Below are 22,808 nucleotides of genomic sequence, written 5' to 3' on the forward strand. Positions count from 1 at the left end.
CATATGATATGCATATATGAATATTAAACATAAACTTACCTGTTTTCTGGTTTTGTTTGTTTGTTTTGACAGTTCACCTATGCCTGCTAGTCACGTTGCTTTCAAAATTGTGCCTACCACTTTACTGACTGCATTTGGGGCTGAAACTGAGTCCCAGTCCAGATTTCTCCTAACCCTCATCTGATGTTGGAGGGAACAAGGGTTGGATGTGAGCAGACAGCCTTGCCTGACAGCTCTGATGTCCACTGTCTCACTGCCATGGGAGAGCCCTTTCCTTTTTCTGAGTCTGAGCTAGGGAGTTATTATTACTTCTTGTGTCTTTTAAAAGAACTGAACCTCAGTTTTATCCGTAACCTGATAAGAAGATTTCTGCTTATATTCTGTCAGTCTCAGGCTGCCCATTAATCTCGGGGGTCGGATTCCTTTTCTTCCATTTGAAGGCTGACTATGAACAATTGTACAGTTTCAACAACTGTGGCTGGCTGTATTTTTTTTTTTCTACTTTACTAGTTTTATTAAACATATATTCTGAGGTGAATACTTAGAAGGGATCCAAAATGACTAATGTGGTCATCTGTAACTCTAATGTATAGAATGAATAGTAACTAGAAATAATCTTAATATTTGGAATAAATTATATTTTTCTATTATAGAATAACAGATACCATTGGACCAACAGAAACCTCAATTGCACCAAGACAAAGACCAAAGGCCAATTCCACTACTGCCACTTCCAGTGTGCTGGCCATTCAGAGTTCAGCTACGCCTGTTAAAGTTCCTGCTCCTGGTGAATTCAGTAACCACAAGCCTAAAGGTAATTAGCTTTTGCAGTTCTGATCTCTCCCGACAGTTATCATGGTATGGATAAACGCGACGTGGTTTGATTCCTAAAGCATAGAACACACACTTTAAGAAATGGGGCTTGATACGTGGCTCAGTCGGTAAAGTACTTGCCGTGCAGGCATGCGGACCTGAGCTTAGATCCCAGCACCGCAGTACAACAGATGGGCACAGCACTGTGCTCCTGTAACCAGTGTGGGGCATACAAACGCGTGGGACCATGGTGGGCGGGTTAGGGGCTAGAGACAGGCTGGTCGTAGGTTTGCTAGCTAGCCAATCTGACTGAAATGAGAGCCCTAGATTTAGTGAGAGACTCTGTATCAGAAGATAGAAAAGGTGGGAAAATGACTGCAGAAGACACTGAACCCCTCTTTGACCTCTGCATATGTGTGAGCACACCTATATAGACAAGTGTGCACAGGCACACATATCCTGCTCCCTACAAGAACCTGTCTATTGATGTCTAATAAGCTGGACTACTTTGTTCTGAAGTTTTAAAGGTAAAGTTACTAGTAACTTAAATATATATAGAGAAATATCAGGGTTTTTTTTGATATAGAAATGGAAGCTCATCTTTGAATCATCAGCTAGTAGGTTTGAGGGTGGCAGTAACAGGTGTCGGAGATCCTGTGTTGTACTGGGCAGGAAGTAGCTTACATTCCATAGGGCATAAGCCTCTAGAGCCCTGGTGAAGGAACCATATGGGTATCACGGTGTAAGCACTGTTCTTACTTGATTTTGAGAAATTGTTTTTATAATCTTAAATGCATTATGATAAGTGTAATACCAAAAACCTCCTCACAGGGAACTGTCTTTATGACAAAGTAAATTTAATTTCTAAAGATGTCAAAGATGTAATCTGCAGAATCACCTTCTATAAACCCTGATTCGTGCAATATTTCCTGACAAATCTGTCTTGTTTTAATGTTGAAATGTTTTTATTACAGATACTGTAGTGGGTAAGATCACATATTTTGACTCATGAATGTTATTTGAGTTACATTTCTCCCATTTTTAAAACTAACATATCTAACAAAATATGAGTACCTATCTAATAGTATCTAATAGAAGTTTAAATGACGGCTTACTGTAAGGTCTGGTCCAGTGATGCTATGAAATGATGACTGTTATTTGCTATTGTAAGTCTGGCTCAGAGAAGGGATGTTTATCTTCACATTACCTGGCATATTGCTGCAGTGAGTTTGTGCTATTCAACTGGAATATTAATTCCACGGGAAAAAAAGATGATGACATTTTGTATATAATTTCCATTTCATTTAGAAATTATTTTTTGTATGTGAGTGTTTGGCTGCATTGTATGTTTGTGTACCAGGAAAGGGCATCAGATGCCTTGAAACTGGAGTTACTGGCAGTTATCAGCCACCATTTGTGTTGTGGGAACTGACTTGATCTTGTGATATCTTACTCCCTTACTTTTAACTGTGGGAAGTATTCGGGCATATGGAAAATTCCATCTCAGGTAGACATTTGGTGTTCCCTCTTTCCTGCCTTCCCTGGTTGGACATCTTCCTAGTCTTGGTTTGTCACTAAAGTGTGCGCATCCCTGAGCTTCCTCAGCGACAGTGTTTGAAAGGACTTTTTCAAGGATTTGGGTATGGTGACCGTTTCTTTTCCGGTTGCTGCGATAAAGTACCCTGGCAAGAGCGGTGTAAGGGAGAAAGGTTCCTTGTTTGTTTTTCCTTCACAGTTCGCCATGGTGGGGAAGACATGGCAGCAGCCAGGGGAGGCATGGTGGCAGGAGTTGAAGGCTTAGTGGTCACATGGCATGTGCACTCAGGAAACAGCGGGTGAACAGAGGGGGGCCGGCCTATAAAGCCTCGAGGACCTGCTTCCAGTGGCCTACCCTTGCAGTCAGGTTCCATCCTCGGGGTTCTGCATCTTCCCAAAGAACCCAGTGCTCAATTGCAGGAGCCTGTGGGAGAGCATGTCAGGTACTCGAGCCACAGCAGCCGTGTGTGGTGATCATGCGCAGAGTCCTTAGGGTTCTGTAGGGAAACAGGAATGGGACATGTTATGGATCTTGATTGGATGGGGTTTGGTCTTTAATTTTTGGAGTTCTTTATAGATTCTAGATATGTGAATTTCTTGTTAGTGTAAAAGTTTTCTGTGTCTAGATAGTATCTTCCTTCTGTGCTGCACAACATCCTTTTATTTCCATGCAGATCTGTCTGTCATTTCTCAGGGTGATTGCTGTACTGTGAGAGTTCTTTTCTCCTTGGTTCTGTCCCTCCCTCCAATTTATTTATGTTAATTTTATGTGTGTAGGTGTTTTTTATCTGCATGCATGTCTGTGCTTGTGTGCATGGATATGCCTGTGGAGACCTAAAGGGGATCAGATCCCCTGAGACTGGGATCTTAGATGGTTGTGGGCCATCATATTTTATCATACCTTAGAAGTCTGTTTTCTAGTGAGAGACAGATGGGAGGGGAAGTGCGGAGGAACTGGAGGAGTAACGGGAGGGGAAGGATGTATTATGTGAGAAAATATGTATTTGCAACAGTAGGAAAGTAAAAGCAAACAGCACTGGAAGCCATTGGTATGTGAAAGGTGAGTGAAACGTCAGAGATTAAGAGGAAGTGCTAGGGGAGGGAACAAGAAAGATACCTGCCCTGAACTTGAAGTGTTGAGATTTCAGTAGATGGGAATGCTGCTCTCAGACCTGGCCAGCGAGCCGTGTTGGGAACAAGTTTGCGTGTGGCTGCTCTAGGGGGCAGGAAGATGAAAGTGACACATGGTGCACTCCTAAGACACTGATCTGTTGTAGATGACAAAATGACACTCCACAGGCACTTACAGTTGTGGTGAGTACTTGGTGTAGACTGTGTAATGTAGACACAGAGGTCCACTATAAAACCATAGAAATGTCCTAATTAAATAACTTGAAATCAGCTGTTTTGTAAATTACCTGTGTATTAATGTTTTTGGAACTATAGGAGCGCAGAGACCTGGAAATGGGTCTGAAGTCTTAATGAGTCAGGGTCCCCCTCAGCAGCCACCACAACAACATAGAGTCCTCCAGCAACTGCAGCAGGGAGACTGGAGATTACAGCAACTTCATTTGCATCGCGTTCCTCACCAGCAGCAACAGCAGCAGCAGCAGCAACAGCAGCAGCAACAGCTACTTCAAAATGCTTATTTGCAGCAGGTAGTATTTTTGTTACGTTAGATAGGGAAGTGTGTGAGATTCACACAGCGATGGAATATTATTGCATTCACTTTTGTATCATAGGCATATTAAAACAAACAATTCCCTTGATTTCCTGCTCACGGGAGAATATGATGCTGAAGGAAGAGGTGCTCTTTTAATAGGCCACATCCTGGCTTTATGAACCAGAAGTGTTCATTTGTACTCAGAAATAAACACCACACTTTATATTTGCTATATTTTTTTATATTTCAGTGCTGCGTAAAAACTGATATATTTTCAAAAGTAACGCCTTTTTATTATTTTATTATTTTTGGCTATGACCCTTGCCCTTAACTGCTGAGTCATTTCTGTAGTCCTATTTTTAATTTCTCATTATTTTGACTGTGTTGGCATTGAATCAAAAAGAAACATTATTCTGAATTTTGCTTTATAGAAACCTGCAAAATTCTGGTCTCACTAAACCTTCCTAAATGGAACCAATTGTACGCACAAGCATTCCATCTTTGTCTCCTCTCCGTCTGGAGCTAACTGTGTACGTGACACTTTTCATTATGTCGCTTCCTCCGCTGCTGGCTGGTGGAAACAGAGAGGGTGGTGAGGAGGTGGTGCCATGAGACACCAGAAAACATGGAAGGAGGCGAAGAACCTGAAGACTGACTGTAATGAGTCAGAGATGGCTGAAGGCTGTCTTCATCAACTAGGAAATGCTGACAAGTGTTTGTTAGCTTTCTTCCAAACATTCTTAAATTGTGCGGATACAGTTTTAGCTAAACTGTGTTCTATTACTACTTTAAAACTTATTCTATAAACATATAAAGTGACAGTCACAGATTGTAGTTGTTTTATATTGGTTTTAAGACTTGACTGTCTTAACCATTGACCTGATAAAATCAATGCTCACAAAAACAGAACTTGGGATGGAGACATGGCCCAATGGTTAAAAGCACTGGCTGCTTTCCAGAGGACCTAAGTTCAATTCCCAGCATCCACATGATGGTTCAGTGATTAGTAACCTCATTTCCAGGGAATCTGATGCCCTCATTTGGACTCTGTGGGCACTGTACACTCATGATGCACACAAAATAAAACCAAACCACAATAAAAACTCTGGGATTGAAAAGGCATGGATATTACTTGTTTTAATTACTGACCTATTTCTGTGAGGAGACACTGTGATCAAGGTGACTCATAAAGCATTTAATTGGGTGCTTGCTTACAGTTTCAGAAGGTTAGCCTGTTATCGCGGTGGAGAATGTGGCAGCAGGCAGGCATGCATGTGCTGGAGCAGTAGCTGAGAGCCCACATCTGATCTCCAAGTTTCCAGAACAGAGAGAGAGAGAGAGAGAGAGAGAGAGAGAGAGAGAGAGGAGAGAGAGGAGAGAGAGAGACTGAACCTGGCATGGATTTTTTGAAACCTCTCAGCTCATCCCCAGAGACACACTTCCAACAAGGCCACACCTATTCCAACAAAGCTAGACCTCCTAATTCTGTCTAAATAGTACCACTAACTGGGGAGCAAGCATTCAAACATCATAGACTGTAGAGGCCATTTTCATTCAAACCACCACAGTATTGATTTCTGTTTGTTTTTCTTTTTTTCCTCTCGTAGTATCAGCATGCAATGCAGCAGCAACAGATACTTCAGCAACAGTTTTTAATGCATTCAGTCTATCAGCCTCAACCCCCTGGATCACAATATCCTACAATGGTAAGGGCTGTGTAATAGCTCAGTGTATTACTAGGTTGGAATTTACAGTATGCATGATGGTATTTAGAATTTCATCATTCAAAGTCAGTTGGGGGCTAGGGAGAGGAGTCCGTCCAGCAGATCACGTGTGTACTCAGTCCCGCAGATAAGTGCTTGTCACGTGTGTACTCAGTCCCGCAGATAAGTGCTTGTCACGTGTGTACTCAGTCCCGCAGATAAGTGCTTGTCACGTGTGTACTCAGTCCTGCAGATAAGTGCTTGTCACGTGTGTACTCAGTCCAGCAGATCAGTGCTTGTCATGTGTGTACGAGGACCTAAGTTTAATCTTCCGCCCAGATTCAGAAGTCTGGGTTTAGCAGTTTGCACCTATAATCCCAGCAATAAGGAGGCAGCGATGGAAAACCCGGGAGTTGCTGGCCAGTCGGTCTAGCTAATCACTAAGCTCTAGGTCCAGTGGAAGATCGTGTCTCAACAAATAAGGGGCAAATGATGATGGAGGGACACCCAAATCTTGACCTCTGTCTACACCCATGTATATTAATTTGTTATTTAAGTGAGGCAAGATGGAGAGATGGCGTTTGCTGTGTAAGAAAGAGGACCTGCGTTCAGATCCCCAGGCCCCAGTTAGAAGTGGAGAGCTAGCAGCACATGTTCCACCCAGCATCCCACTGGGCCAGGTAGAGAGACATAGATCTTGAAGCTCATTGGCCAGCTGTTTCCAACTGAATTGGTGAACTTCAGGCTCAGAGAAAACTTGTCTCAAAAACTAAGCTAGAGCTTGCTAGAAGGAAGCATCAGTGTTGGTCCTGAGCTCCACAAGTACTGATGCCATGTCTGCCCTGTGTACACACGTGCGCGCACACCACACGTTAAAAAGTTAGTAAGTGACATATATTGAAGACAGACAGATATTCTCAAGCACTCTGCAATTAAACTCTTGCATCTGATTGTGGCACTTAATAACTGTCTGATGACACTTCTGTCGATCAGAGTCCTCTAATCTTTTGTTGTAGCTCTTTCAGTCAGCAAGTATCTATTGAGGAAAAGGGAAACGTAGAAGGGCTATGCTATGCCCCGCCCCTCCCCTTCCCTCCATCTCTTTCTTAACAGAATCACTTTACTCTAGTCTACTCCTTTGTGTTTTTCTTAAAACAGTTAAAGAAGGAATTTTGATTTTTTTTTTCTTCGAGACAGGGTTTCTCCGTAGCTTTTTGGTTCCTGTCCTGGAACTAGCTCTTGTAGACCAGGCTGGCCTCGAACTCACAGAGATCCGCCTGCCTCTGCATCCCGAGTGCTGGGATTAAAGGCGTGTGCCACCACCGCCTGGCTAAGAAGGAATTTTGAATCTGGCCAAGTGATCTGGCTTTTTAATAATAAATGTTTTTAAGTCACCCCATGTAGTTTTCTGGTAACAGCTACTTCTTCAAATACTCGATTAGTTTTTTGGGTTTCTGGTTTTGTCTCCATGGGAAAAGGGAGGCAGACACTGGTCAGTGCTGAGGTGACTTGACATGGGTTGTGTTGTTTCTTGTTTCAGATGCAGCAGTATCACCAGGCTTTCTTGCAGCAACAGATGCTAGCTCACCATCAGCAGCCTCAGCACCATCAGCAGCCTCAGCACCTGGCATCACCCGAGTATCTTACCTCCCCTCAAGAGTTCTCACCAGCCTTAATTTCCTACGCTTCATCACTTCCAGCCCAGCTTGGAACCATAGCGGATTCCTCTTTCGGTGCCAGTAGGTAAGTGTTTTCCAGTGACTGCAAAGGGACTTACTGTGGAGTGAATGGTATTGATGAGAAGCCCACTAAGTGGCTCTTGATTCAGTCAGTTCATCTTCATGTAGAGCTGATTCATTCCCCTCCCAGTCCCCTGTTGTGTGTCTTCCTTCCATTACCATCTAGCAGTTCTGCCAGTTGCTATTTGCAGAGTTTAACTATACCTGAGGACAGTTAGGTTGAGGAATTTGTTGGTTTGCACATCAAAGCATTCTTTGTAATTTAAGTAAAAACAAAATCCTAGAACACTCTCTTAGTAGTTGAAAATAAATAACCCTTTTAAACAGGTTAGCCTTTTCTACTTATGTGTTATTACTACCTTACAATTAACTTGACTATTCATAAAATTTATATAATTTTTTTTATACAGGAACAAACATTTTAAGTATATCATGTGTAGCAAATTTAGTGTAGTTGGGAAATAGTGACTTATAACTATCTAGATATATTGGTTAGAATTATATTATATGGATACTTTATATGGGAACTCATTACAATGAATTGAAGAACTTTGATACAAAGTTTCTCACACATGGATGTGACATTACTGTGTTAAGTACTTTAGGATCTTGGAATTAAGAGCCAGTATTAAGTGTTGGGAGATAGCTTGGTAAAGTACTTTCCACATAGGCACAAAGACCTACGTTTGATCTTCAGGGTCTATTAAAGAAAGAAGGGAGTGATGGCACACACCATAATCTCAGAGCTGGGGAGATGGGGATTGGGGGATCCCTGGAGATCCCAGCCTAACCTAATGGATGAGCCCCAAACCATTTAAGAGCCCCAATATCAAGAAACAAGATGGACAAGTGTGCATGTGCACACGGACACATCCCTCCCACCCCACAGCAATCACTAGGATTTGCTTTAAATACAAGACTGAAATTAGCTGATAAGCTCATTACTAGAACACCAAAGAGGCTCTTAAACACAGTTTCAGGTTTTGAAACAGTAGGAGAGAGAGAGACCATGAGTTCGAGTAGACAGTGGGCATGAGGGACAACCTCATACTGTAAATTGTGTGTGTCTAAAGAGGGTAAGTTTACAGTTAGTCATAGTTGTGTGTGTGTGGGGGGGAATGAGAGATGGAAAGGGTAGGAGGGAGGGAGGAAGGGCAGGAGGAAGAGGAGAAGAAGAAGATTGATAGGGATCTGTTACATACAGGGGTGACACCAGGAAGGGCAGGGATCTGTTACATACAGGGGTGACACCAGGAAGGGCAGGGATCTGTTATGTGTTGGGGTGACACCAGGAAGGAGGTTTTTAAAAACGAATGAGATACTTTTCTGAAACACAATAGAGGTTTACATGAGTTGTGAGAACTAATTTAATGGCGAACAGAACTTAAAAAGTACAAATCAGGCTTTGCCGTTTGTTATTTTTCACTCTCGTTTTGTTTGTCTGCTTATCTCTTTTCTAGAACACATTAATAGCATTATCATAAGAAAATTAAGGCCAAAAATACACACTTGAAACAAATTCTATCCAGTAGGATGTAAGCTATGAAATGCAAGCAGTGTTCTAATGAATCTGCTGCACTAGTCCCCCCGCGACAAGAATGAGAGAGTTTTTCTTACTAGAATCGCAGACTTTGCTGGATGCAGTTGGTATACTGCGTTTTCATTAGAAGTCCATGTGGCCACAACTGAGGTTTACTTTCCAGCACATTTCCCCAACAAATCAAACCACAAGTAATAAAAGTTCAGATAGCGCATGCCCTCCACACACACAGGAACACGGATCCCTTTGCCCAGGGTCGCACAGGCCGATCTCATAAGTGAGAGCTAGGCACGGTGGCACATGTCTTTAATCCCAGCAGAAGGATAAAGCAGGCACATCTCCAGATGGGGGCCACGATAGTCTATTAGCACGCTCCAGGACAGCCACATCAAAGCAACTTAAGACACTGATGAGATGAGGCTGGTACAGGAAAGACAACGCTGACTTTGAGGGTCACTGACTTACACTTCTGAAAGATTGGCCTTGAACTTGAGATTCATCTGTCTCTGCCTCTGCCTAGTGAGTGCTGGAATTAAAGGTGTGCATCACTGCCTGGACAAGTGCTGAGGAGTAAGGGACTGAGAAAGAAACACAGCAAATGTGCCATCCACGGGTGGTTACAGAGCTGTGTGCTCTGTGAAGGCGGTTCAGATTACAGCTGTTGTCTGTCCATCCTGTACTCCAGGTCTTATTTCTGAGAGTTTCTAAACTGTAAGTGGAACACTGGCGGTTTCTCAATTGTTTCGTCATCCTTTTCATTCATTTTCCTTTCTCTTTCAACTAGGTCAGTTGCTGAGAAGGAGGCAGGCCCACGCTTTACAGATGAGAAGGCTGTCAGTCACCCGCCTGATATGTCGGGCTGGAATCCTTTCGGAGAAGACAACTTCTCCAAGTTAACCGAAGAGGAGCTGCTGGACCGAGAGTTCGACCTTCTCAGATCAAGTAAGGGACACTTGAAGGCTTATTTTGCTTCCCAGTAGAGTAACAGCTCTGTAACTCGGCAAGGCCAAAGACAGTTTCCAGGTGGTGTGGACAATTATTTCTGTGCACTTGAGGGAAAATTCAGGTCATTTTCTTTCATATACTCGTCCACTGTGTTGTCACACATTTAGAAGTTAGGTGCTTGGTAGTAGCTAATAAACTCAAGATTGCTGTATCCTAACCCTTCCTAATACCGTCACAACATGGGACACTGATGTTCAAGTAGAGGACGTTGTCAGTATCTGCCTTCCTGATGCACACTCAGGAGAAGATGTGGTGGATCTGGGACCCCCTGAGAATGCCCGAGAAAAATGCTGTGTCATGTCCTTTTAATGAGTGCTGACGTAAAGGGGTTGCTTTGCTGTCCTGATATGGCCAAAGCTAAATAAATTCTTTTCCACTTTAAATCTCAAATCTCAATGCTGTCGCTTAGAATCGTTACCTTTTCTCAAACTACCTAGTATTTACGTCAAGACTTGCCTCATGATCTTTTTTGGAAGAATGGGTGTTTGGACAGGTCTGGAGAATAAGGGGAAGGAGCTCATTTTGTGGAAAATGTAGGTGATTTTCTAGTGTCTGAGGCTTGTGTATGTATGTGTATGTATGTATATATATGTATACATATATGTGTATGTGACATATATACCTATATGCACAGTGTGTTTCTATATTTTGCATATGAAGAGAAGGGTCCAATAAATAGCTCCCAGTTTCTATTCTGTTTTATATAGGTAACTAGCTTTATGAACATATTTAGTAAATGAAATGCTTTGTCTGAATTAGTATGTATTTTATGTAAAATTCACAGATGGCCTGCATTCATGTAAGGGATTCCTGTAAGGCATTCATGCTTGGCATCTAATCTAAATTTGTATTTTGTATATTGGTGATTAAATATGGATATAAAAATGAGTTTTAAGCCCCTGGTATACATTTGTTAACTTTGATAAAACCAATCTTACCTCATATTAAAAAAATGTTTTTAAATCAACATTTTTGTTTGGCATTTTTCCTGGAGTTTATTTTAAGTAGCCCCAGAAGCACGGCTTTGGAAAAAGGATGTAAATGATCTCTTGAAGAGTAGTAAAAGGGAGACGCAGGAGGTCATCAAGTATATGTCATTTGTAGGGTTATTTTAGTGTTTCTCTCTCTCTCTCTCTCTCTCTCTCTCTCTCTCTCTCTCTCTCTCTCTCTCTCTGTGTGTGTGTATGTGTGTGTGTGTGTGTAAATGCCTGTGACGGCCTGAGAGTCATCTTTGATTCCTCTTTACTTTATTCTTTGAGGGACAGTCTCAGATGAACTCCCAAATAAAAACTACGGTTTATTCAATCACCTTGCCTGCTGAGCACTGAATTGGAGGTGGCCACCATGCCCTCCTGGCAGCCATCCTGGGGATCTGGAGTCTCCTCACCCTGGTGCAGCAAGTGTGTTAGCTGAGCCGTCTCCCCAGCCTAACGTTAATTTAAAAGCAGATGCTCCCTCCCAGTTTTAATGTGCTCTGAAAAGGGTCTGCCAAATCAATATTTTTTGTTTTCTGAGTTAAAAAAAATCACTAAATAATCTTTAAAAAGGTCCAGCACTAGGTAGGATTTTATTATTTCTTTGTCTTATAAAATGTGGTATTTATTTGGTATGGGCAGGAACTGTGTGTGAACATGACTGCATGTATAATTTTGTCTTTTAACATTCTGGAACAATTGTTTTCAAGTTTGAAGATAGGAAGTGTCTATGACTGGCATATACTTGTGTACCTGTTTTCAAAGGCAGCTCAGACTGCACTAGAAGATGCCAGGTCCCAAAGGAAAGTCCAGGAAGTCAGGCTGGGAGCACCCGCTGGCCTTTGCCAGCTACCCAGTGGCTTTGCGCAATGGGTACCAGCACCACGGGGCTTCTCCTCTTACTTGAGCACACAGGATCAGAAAGCTTACCAGAGTAGAGCCCCAGTGAAGCCACTTGGCTGCCTTCAGCCCCACCCTGCCTCCGTCTAAGTTGGGATAGGTGGGGCAGGGTTGTTAGGGGGCACTAAATGAAGTAATTGTTTTGACACAGAGAATAAGAGCGATCCCCCTAATCTTAAGGTATTTACCTGACATTTTTAAATTATATTTAAATCACAAGATATCTTGGTAAATTAAAAATCAAATCAGAGTCAAGAGCACACAATGCCAACTACAGATGGGGTAGTGGCAGCGGGAAGCAGGTGGAAAACATTAAGTGAGCAGGCTGAAGTTGAGAGAGGAGTAGTGGGCCTTCTGAAGTTCAGAGATTGATCGGCGTGGGTAGAATGCGTGGACCCAGGAGCGGTTCTTCCCATAGTTTTAATGAGCTGTAATGGTTACCTTGATGTTTATTCAGGGACAGCAGTAGTGTATCCAACATTTGATCTGTATGCTAGAATTTAAGTCATTCTGATAGGCAAGGGCTTCTTCTAGAACTTCTGTGCAGTGAGAGTTGGTGACTGTTCATGATTGCTTGATTCTTCTGTCCCCAACAACTTTTCCAAAATGAAGAAATAGTTTACTTGGAACACCACAGAGCCTGTTTTACCCTTGTTTCTTGGCACACCTATTTACTAACAGTTTCCCAGAGTTGTTTGCAAAATCAAATGTGTTTGGTTGATGAAATGCTTTCTGGGGAGAGACCGCCATCTTTCTGTGACTCTCGAGAACACACTGCCCCTGGAAGTCATAGATTGGCCGCAGAGTGGCCGCAGTTCAGTGCTGTATGATTATTCGAGATTTTCCTATGAGGGCTGTTTACTAGGAAAAAGATAATGTCATCTAAAAATTATATATGACTTGTGTGCTTCATATAGGAAGTAATTTTAAAGTTATAGCATCATTTTTGAGATATTAAAACAAAATATTAGTAATGGATAAAACTTTTAGTGATCTTTAGGAAAACCATTGATTACCTATAACAGGCATTTAACATATAAAAGAAACTATTGTTGCTTTAACTTTTAGTGTAAATGAGTGTAATTTATGGTTCAGAATCTTTTACTGGCTCTCTCTTAATATTAATGCATTAAACCAAGATTAAGCATTAGTAATAAAGTTTGTCTCAGTGATTTCTTTAAGTTAAGCTTGCTGTTGTCATTGTCTTTTTATCAAAGCATCCAGATTTAGTTTGTAAGCCTCAGGAATATATGTGTCATGATGTTTAATATGTTAAACAGTAATTTAATATGTTAAGCAGTAAACTGGGGAAAATACTTGCAACTGTTAATTAAGAACAATAGGAGGTTCATTTGTGGACAAATAGATTTACTGTTGTCTGTTTAAAATTTCATCCAAAATAACTAAGAGGAATAACAAAAACCCGAAGGCTGGTTGCTCTGCAGTTTTACTGAGTATGTTGTATATGTTTTGGAGACACAAGAAAGTGGTTGTAAATGTCAGGATCTCTAATTAGTTTATGGTAAAAATACCCACAAACCACCCTTTCCTAACGCACATCCAGACCTGCCACCGTGGTCCAGGCACATTAGACTGGCCCTAAAGTCTTGATGAATACAGCTTCTTACAGCCCGATTTGTTAACCTTTAGTCCTTGTTTGAAGCTGTTATCCATCTAACCTGCATACTTAAAATACTTCCTCGAGTGTTTGGATTGTGTGCTGGTATTATGGAAAGTACTTGGTTTTCAGAATTTTAAAATCCTGTGTTTTCATCATCTATATCAGTCAAGCACCTGAGAAAGAACTGTCTTTACTTGCCAACACAATTCTTTTGTAAGGCATGGTGAGGTGAATTTCTTGCATCAAATTCAGGCCTTGTTCTAATTGAGAGAAAATCAGTCATTTGAAACCAGGTCTTTAAAATGTAGCTCCACATTGAGAGTTTTGTTTTTATTTCTATGTAATTGATTGTATAATAAGTTAATGTATACTTGTTTTATATTCTGTGTTCTGAGACCCAAATTATGTGAATTTTAGAAACCTTAAGTGATTTTTAAAAGATACTCTGTTAAAAATTGATTCTGTGTTTTGTGGAACAATGAGAAGGTGACTCATTTTGTTATAAATGTACTCTGACTTCTGTTTGAAAATAATCAAGTAAATGAGTTTCATACAACAGTATCTTCCATATTTTCCCTCATGGAGACCCTGTGTGTAATGACCAGCCCACTCCCACATGAAGTCTGTTTCTTTGCTATAATTACACAGTTCTGTATGTATTTGCACAGTTTACTTGATTGCTGAAGATAATCTGCCGACTGCAAAAGAATTCAAAGAGTGTAGTAGTGATGTTGCACTTTCATAATCTGGGGACATTGTTATGATAGTGTTTTGTAAATTTAGAGAATGTGTTACAGTGGAGGCCCCCAAGTTCACATTTCATATATCCTGATGCCTAGGCCTGGGTAACGGGAAGTAGCTGCTGTGTTAGATTCCCAACGGAGTGCTGATGTTTAAGGCTCTTCCTAATTAACGTTTACGTCCCTACATGTTGTCTGGATTTCAGGAATGCCTTTCTTAGGTGACCGCCACTGTGGCTGTCGCTTGGGTTAGCCTCCTTCGTCTCTGCTGTTATTTGATGGAATCTGGAGGACCCTAGGAGGACTTTGATACAGTGCATAGTCTCTGGTTTATAGTTACCCCAAAAGACGGCTAGGGTTGTCTGTCCTTCCTGTGCCATCGTTGCTTCCCACCACAGTGAACTGGGAACCCTTCATCTCTCAATAGTAGGTTGTGAAAATGTGAGTCAAGGCCCACTACGTTCATTCTTAGAATGTCAGTTCTCTTGGCCACTTCCTCCCTGTTCTCTAGTCCCTTAAAGTTTAATTGAACACAAGATAATTTACTCACCAAAAGAATTCTTGAAAACAAGCTAGCATGAACTTGAATTTGAGGTTTTGTTTTGTTTTAATGGCTATGGGACAAAGGTCTACTTGGAATGCCTAAAGTCTCTTTCATGATAAGTTTCAAATAGTATAATTTTGATTGCCGAGAATCAGGAAAGAGACTTTAAAAAAGTCAGGAAGTTCTTAGTAGGTGTGTAAGTACCCCAGTGCAGAGAGCTTAAGTGCAGGGGAATAAAGCCAGGGCCAGGGAGTGGAGAGAGCAAATTCCTCCTCACCTGTGGTGTCTCAGTCCCCAGCCGCTGACCTAGCAGGCACTCTTTGTCACTGCCCATCCCCTTATTCTTTTTCTTCTGTCTGCACTTTTTCTATAGCTTATTAGTTTCGAACATGCTGTGTCCGTCACTTGCTTATTTCTCGTGTAAGCATATGAACTACATGGGGGGGGGGAGGGCGTCTTTGTTTGATGTTACATTCCAGTTGCTGAGAACAGTGCTGTGCTTGGTGTGTACTGAATTCTCAGGCATTTGTTGGATGAATAAATAAATACACTGTATATGTGTGTGTGCGCATGTGCACACATATGTGTTAATAATGTACAAAATGTTACGTGAAATAGAATGAATTCTTTCTCTGACTATTGAGAACTAGAATTTACCAATTTTCTGAATGATAACCATTTGCAATATTTTTTCTATAGGCTTTTGTTGAAAGTCTGCTGAATATGTCTTTGTAATGAGCAGAGTTTAAACTTAAGTTCACTGTGTTATAAAATGTAGATAGCTAGTATTAAGTGAACCAGACTAACTTCGTGGGTAGATTGTGTTTAATGTAACCCAGCCCTGATTAATACTGTTGAGCTTGCTTTTGTAGCAGCAGATATGTATTCAACCTTAGAAAACAGCCTCCGTCCTTCTAAGAACGGGGCTGTGAAATTATATTTTTCAAAAAGGCGGTTACTTTAATTTTTACTTTGATTTATACTGTGTATCAGTTTTCATTTAAACCATCTTTATTTTATTTTATTTTTTCTTTTGTTTGATCTTATTTTTGCAGACAGGCTCGAGGAGAGCGCACCCTCAGATAAGAATCTAGACCCACCCTCTGCTCCACATAGCCATCCTCCGGAAGACCCTTTTGGTTCTGTCCCTTTCATTTCTCACTCAGGCAAGTTACATGTGTGACGTCACTGTTTCACTGTCCTTGACATGTGCAAGCACAACAGCAGCAAAACTGCATTGGTTTAAAGAAGTAAGAGCAGCCGTTAGGTCTGGAAAGCAAAACAGGGAAATGATGTCAGCTGTTAGCCGTCTTTTGTCTCCCTTAATGTCTGACCTACAGTTTGTTATTGTATCTTTGCCAACATGGGCAAATGCTGATTCACGTGGTAGAAACATAAGTCTAAAAGCCAGTTATTGGGTTCTGGTTTTTAAGAAATGGTACATGAAAATATCTCCTATGTTTAAAGTACATTTAAAATATTTTTATACTTAACTTTACTTAAAAAGCCTGGTGTTTTCCTAGCATATCCATGCTCTTTTATAGTTGTCTTCATGATTTTGTCTTTGGCACATCACTTTGTTTTAACTACTCTTGTAATATTCAGTCTTTCGATTTCAGTTCAGGCATTGAATGCTGATGCTATTCACTATGCAAAATTATCCTAATACTATTACTAACAGTAATTAATACAGAGCACTAATCGGGATTGTTTCTCATTGCTGTTGCAGTTCTTGTTTTAGTCTTTGCTCTTATAGAAGGTGGTTTATCTTCGTCAATTTCATGGGTGACATAGCATCTTAAGAGGGACAGGCAGCTAATTTCTAGCTGCTTCATTTGTTCTGTGTGCTTGCTCACACTGCCAATCCGTTAGAGTGCATTGCTTTTCTCTAATTGTATTTCAGAAATGTCCCATCAGTCTTCAGGAGTGTGAGGACTTAGTGACTTGAGATCCTGATCCAGAGACCAGATTCAGGATTAGTTCTTTTGTGCTCTTCTGCGAGCATCTGTCACCCTCCCTAGGTTTGCGCATAACCTGTATAAACCACTTCTGAAGGGCCCTGGGAGAATGAGGCTGAAAGTCAGAAATTGGAGGACACTCACTGACTTATTCTATTCTGCACACCCCCTTATTTTCATGTTGACTTAGGGATTTTATAATTAGCAATTTATTCAGAAATTGAGCTTGGTTGATGTTGCCATTTTGTTTAACTTTGTGTACATTCTCTGGTAGATTTAAAGCTTTTTGAGGGTTGGAGGCATGACTTGCGATTGATCTTGCCCAGTAACCAACCCAGTGGTCATTGTATGAAAACATTGTGGCTATCTACAGAAGGTGCTTGTAAGTGTGCCTGAGTGCTAGGCTGTGGTGATTGCATGGAGACATTACGGCATCTCCCGAAGGCTCCTAAGTAGGCCTCGGTGCTGGGGCAGTTGGGCTCAACATGCCCTCACTCTAGAGCTTGTTGCCCTGCATGAGCATTGTTAATACTGGAATGACTTGGTTTGGAAACTAAGTAAAGGAGCAAGCGTGCCTGTGACAGAAGGGATTGCTGGGAGAGCAATGTTAATTTGATACTTTTCAGACTCAAAGTTTAATTAAAGTAAAAAAATCTATAGTAGATATTACCACTGGCCTAGGTATTAGAAAGCTTAGAAATACCTTTATATAATTTTTGGGTAAACATAGGTATGGGGGGTTATTTGTTTTCCTCTAGTTGTAGAATGAATGAATCTTCCGAAACTAAAATTAACCTCCCTTTAAATTTAGGAAATAGTTGTGTGTGGGAGGGAAAAATCTCTAGTGAGAGCAGTGAGCTCTGGAGAATGGGCAGGCGCACTAACCATTGTTCTTGAGTCTGCTAGATACAGTCTGAGTACCTCAGATCATACAGAGGGCACTATATAAAATTAAAACAGTACAATTATGAATCAAAATGCTGTAAAAATTAAGTCTAATTATAACGTTTTAGGAATTTAAGAGGAACCACTGTCTCAAATCTACTGTTCTTTACACTGGTTTTGTTAGGGAATTGTGCCATTCTTCTGTCTGCCCATCTCTCTGTCTGTCCTTCCATCCATCATCTATCTGTTCATCTGTCTGTCATGTTTGTTATTGCATTGATATGTTGCCCATGCTCAAGGTTGAGATCGTCATCTTGTTTCTGCCTTCCCAATGCTGGGATAGCAAGCATGCATCACTACAAACTACCTTTTATTTTAAAAGAGAAAAATTGTTCGAAACTATTAAGGGATGCTGAGAGCAAGAAGCTGGAAGAGCACACCAACTGGTCATCCAGCATCACACAGTCAGCCCTGGCAACGTGCTTAGAAGTAACATTGTAGAGATTGAGCAGGTGTGTTTAGGAATAAATATGTATATACATGTATATGCATGCATGCAATAACAATGGAAAAGAGGCTGAATTTGAAGGCAAGTGGGGAGAGGTAACAGGCTTGTCCACAGGCTATATGGTATGGTCATTTTCTCAATTGTGATTCCCTTTTCCAAAATGATTGTAGCTGCCCTAAAACTAGCTAGTACAAGCTTTAAACCTTAAGACTTTTAACTGATTTTTAAATTTTATCTTTTTCCAGCCTATTTTATAAAATAATTTTAAAATTACTAAAATAATTTTTATTTTAACGTGGGACTCGAGATGGCTTAGTGGTTAGGAGTGCTTATTGCTCTCTCAGAGGATTTGAGTTTGGTTCTCATAACTCCAGCTCTAGGGAGAACCAACATGTCTGGCCTCCATGGGCTCCTGCACTCAGTGTGCACACACCACACGCAGATGCATACACATACATGTAATTCAGTATAATATAAATAATGCATATAGTTTAAAATGTCAAATTTAGCAAGAAAGTCTTCCATGACTGATCCTTTCCTGTCCCCTTTTTGTTAAAACTCTCCAGAGATAATTATTTACTTCTGGCATTTTAATATATCATGCTAAATGTTTAATTTTTTGTTTAACTGCCTCCCAAATTGATTTTAGATGGCATGTGTAAGATTTTTATTTTGACACACATGGATTTAGATTATTTATACTGTTAGCCCTTCTCATGTGCATACATTTGATTGTGTATATACAGTCACGTGCCAAATAACAGTGAAGGTTCAAATAAATGACTGCAATCTCCTAATACGCTTTCTGGGGCTGGCAGTATAGTGTAGCCCAGTAGTAGAGTATGTACTTACTTTGCCTTTGATCTCCAGTACACATGTACACGCCACATGCAAATAAAATAAAGTAAAAGCAACAACAACAACAACAACAAAACCCCCAAAAACATACCCCTCAAAACTTTATGTTAGAATCTGGACATCTTCCTTAATCACTTTCCAACTTCCTCCTTGAGGCAAGGCCCCTCTCTGAGCCCAGAGCTCGCCCTTTCCGGCTATCCAGCTCGTTCATGGTATCAGTGCCCTGTCTCCACCTTCCAGCCTTTGGGATTTCAGGGGATCTGAGCTTCTCTGGTCCTGCCTCTTGTGTAGCGAGTACTTTTCCTGCTGTGCCTTCTGCCCAGCCTAGGTACAGTTTCGTCCATGTAAAGGTCCCTCATCTCCCAGATTCAGCATGCCTGTATGTATGTGACTGTTTTTCTGCTTGTTAAGATTATAAATGCCATTCATTTTCCTCACAACTAATGACTCTCCTGTCACTACCAGAAATGCTATTCTGGCCCAGAGAGATGATAATACCCAGACATAATACTAGTTTTCTGATTCTGGTCCTTCCCAGAATCCTTGTTGTTGTGCCCAGCAGCTTTGAAAACCAGGAAATGTGACTCTGTTACAGTATAGATGGTCCTGTTTAATCAGATACAACTTCTGAAACATTCAAAAGGTTACTGAAATTCTGAAAATGTGTTTGAAGGTTTTCCACACATGGCCATATTAAGTCACGGAAGTTTTAGATTTCTTACTTTGCATTTAATTTTTAATTTGGTTCAGGTTTAACGAAGCTTGGGTCTAAAGGTTGTAAGGTGAGGAGGTATATAATTTATATTCAGTTCATGAGTCTTGAGCTCACTTTATGGCATCCTAAGTTTGAAAATACAGTTCACAACTTGTATGGTTTTCTTCTTGAATTTGGACTCTGCCACTTGGCCTGCCTTCAGAGCAGCAGTGCAGATTTTGATAAAACCTTTTCCTAATCCACTAATCCTGAGGCCTAACATGATAAATTGCGGGGAAATGATGGCAGGCAGTATGCTACCAATTCACAGTGTGCTTTAACGCACCAGCCCCTCCCCTGCCCGAGTGCTGAGACGACAGACGGCGTGTAATCCCAGGAGCAGTGCAAGCCATTTATGCCCTGTAATCTGACAGTAAAGAAAAGAGCATGGAAACAAAATTTGCTTGACACTGGAAGCTTCTTACATGATTAAAAGTGTACCAGCTGTTTGCCCCCTGAGTGGAAAGCCAGCAGGAAAAAGTCGCAATGTCGAAAGAATGTGCTGTCTTCTCTCCACACAAGGACTTTCTCAGTGATGTGGCTCTTTGGTGCAGATTGTGAATTTCAGAGTGTATACTTTGCCGGACTGATCTAAAATAGTCAGTTATGAACTAAGACCTTAATTTTACATGAAGTATTTAAGAGAATACTGTAACACCTATATAAAAATCTAGCCAAAGAAATGCCGTGATAGATATTGCCTCCAAATTTGGATTTGGTATTGAAGTTCTTGTTTAGATTGTGCAAGACTGTCTCTTTGAAATTTGAACACCTAGGAATTGTCTTTTGTGAAAAGTTACCAACCCAGAATTGTTCAGTTTGTACTCTGACATTCTTTTGGTGAATGCCTGATTTTATATTGTTTGCTGAGGTAAGCTTATTTTCAGAACCCCCCAGTAATTCTTGCTTCTGTCACTCATTGTCCAGATGTAGTGACAGGAAGCATGGAGGTGTCCCGATACGTAGAGGACCATAGTGTCTCACAGGTTACTAAGGTGATGAGCTTTGACATCAGTCTTACCCATCTGTGAAAGACATAAATTACTACAAAGACGTTCTGTGTTTGGAAGACTATAAAGTACCCTCAAGGAGCTTATACAGCTCAACAAAAACACCTTGCTGAAACAGAAATAACAAGGACCAGTATGGCAGTGCCTTCCACTGCTCTGGCATGCTGTCGTAAAGGGTGAACAGGAAGCAGATCAGCAGTGCATTGGTAGGCTAAGCTGAACTTTAGCGGCTGATGCTGCTACTCCATCCAAAGGTTGATTTCAGTTTACGGGTCAGAGTTTGAAGACAGTGTCTGCAGCAGGGGAAATCACTGTGGTGTTAATATATGTGGTGGCTGTCACATTCCTTATGTAAAGAGAGACTGAACTAGAGCTCTGGAAATCCCTTGTTGTTGTAACCTTTCAGGAAATAGTTGAAGCCGTTAAACGGAGTCATGGAAGAGAAAGCTGAGGAGCTGAAATTTGCTGGTACTAGTACATACTTTTGAGAAGATATGAGGGCATGTCAGTCTGTAGACATGGGAAATAGGTTTTGAATATGTGTAAAATGGAGACGAAAAAGATCATAGCAAATCTTACAGACTCTCATTCTAGTGTTGTGGGAGCCTAGTGGTGAGGGGTTAATACGGACAGCTGGTGCACTTACTATTACTTCCTTGACCTCGTCCCTCCATTCTTAGAACCATCAGGTGTGTAGCGAGGCACTCTGTGAAGATAGTCGGGTCAGTAGCAGGGACAGTCGCCCTTTCCTGAGGACCACTAGCACCAGAACCGCTGTCCTCAGTGCCTGTGCATCTTCACTTTAACCGCTGAGAGAAGATGTCAGACTGACAGCTTCATTTCTCAGGTGGAAGAAGTAAATCTGAATAATAGAAGACTCTAGCCAAGTCCTCAAAGGGTGCTTTCATGGAGCGTCTTCTGCTGATGAAGAGGAATTCTTCCGTTTGTTTTCATGTAGACACTTAGCAAATAGTCAAGTTATTCCACTTTAGTAAATGCTGCTGATGTCGCTGAGGTCGTGAGTAGCTGACGCATCCGTTACCAACAGCGAGCAGCTACCTCGCAGCTCTGTGCATGAGGTGATGAGAAGTGTGAACACTTCTCTCGCCAGAGTTTGTGTGTGTGCTCGTTCAGCCCTTTCTTGGCCTTCACGTGGCTTCTCGTACTAACTTAGAATTTCCCTGCAGGATCTTAAGCAAAAGACTTAAAACTCAGGACCTGTTTTAGTTGCTGTTCTCACTAATCTACCCACATCTGCATTGCTCATCTCAGTCACCATATTCTCAGGTTTTGGTCTGAGTGACTTCCCGTTTCTGGGATTCACATTCAACTTGACAAAAGGATCATATGCTCTTATTTCTGACAATGGGGACCAGGACAGAAAGATTTCCATCCATGGATTGTGTCTAGAGCCCACCCTGGTTCAGGTACTTCTGAAGAAAGGCCCCTTTGGGGAAAGCCTGAATCTGAAGGGTGTGTGGACTCCGGAGCACTAGCAATTATGGAATTCCTGAGTCTCGGACGTGCATGGAAGCTGATGCTTTTTCTTTGGGCTCTAAAGGCAGAGGATTCATAATTGAATCCACAATGTTGAATTTTTGAAAATGTTCTTAAAAGTAGGAACAGTTTTCTTACTACAGATATGAACTTAAAAATTTATTCATGTTTTTTTCTTACCTAAATGTGGAATATATTAATATATTCACTATTTTGAGTTTTTATTAAAAGTCTATTTAATATGTTTTAACTAAGTTTTACATGTTTTTATATTTAGGAGACAGTATTCAAAGCAATAGCTGATCCTACAGATTTCCCCTGCCTGCCATTTGCTTATTCAATCTTTGCAGACTCTTCAGCTTGCTGTACTGTCACTGACCAACATGCACCTTGCTAAAGTACTGCGGACAACATGAGTGTCATTTCTCAAGTCCAATCTACTTTAAAAAACAGCCACATTTTGTTATTGTAAGAGCATGCATGCACACACTTGTCACGGCCCACTATGCAGGTCAGCTTGGGGAGGTCAGTTCTTTCCTTCCACCACAGGGATCCCAGGG

At 41.1% G+C, this 22,808-nt stretch overlaps 2 protein-coding genes across 3 annotated transcripts in view; one reads left to right on the forward strand and one right to left on the reverse strand.

Moving 5' to 3' along the window:
• Positions 1-22,808, forward strand: part of Bmp2k (BMP2 inducible kinase) — a 77,156-nt gene that overhangs the window by 51,817 nt on the left and 2,531 nt on the right. Inside the window, exons 10-15 of one of the 2 annotated variants that reach the window (XM_050149601.1) lie at positions 654-814; positions 3,796-4,007; positions 5,620-5,718; positions 7,256-7,458; positions 9,779-9,936; positions 15,834-15,944. In XM_050149601.1, the coding sequence (XP_050005558.1) occupies positions 654-814; positions 3,796-4,007; positions 5,620-5,718; positions 7,256-7,458; positions 9,779-9,936; positions 15,834-15,944 (944 nt within the window). The remainder of the gene's footprint in view (positions 1-653; positions 815-3,795; positions 4,008-5,619; positions 5,719-7,255; positions 7,459-9,778; positions 9,937-15,833; positions 15,945-22,808) is intronic. The other variant, XM_050149602.1, reaches the window with a different exon arrangement.
• The window catches only part of Paqr3 (progestin and adipoQ receptor family member 3), a 45,985-nt gene continuing 24,852 nt past the window's right edge, over positions 1,676-22,808 (reverse strand). The window contains exon 7 of the mRNA XM_050149607.1: positions 1,676-2,846. The gene's annotated coding sequence lies outside the window, so the exon portion shown is untranslated. The remainder of the gene's footprint in view (positions 2,847-22,808) is intronic.

Source organism: Alexandromys fortis, unplaced genomic scaffold (genome assembly GCF_014885135.2).
Source record: "Alexandromys fortis isolate MF-2015 unplaced genomic scaffold, M_Fortis_MF-2015_v1.1 scaffold_0, whole genome shotgun sequence".
NCBI classification, from domain to species: Eukaryota; Metazoa; Chordata; class Mammalia; order Rodentia; family Cricetidae; genus Alexandromys; species Alexandromys fortis.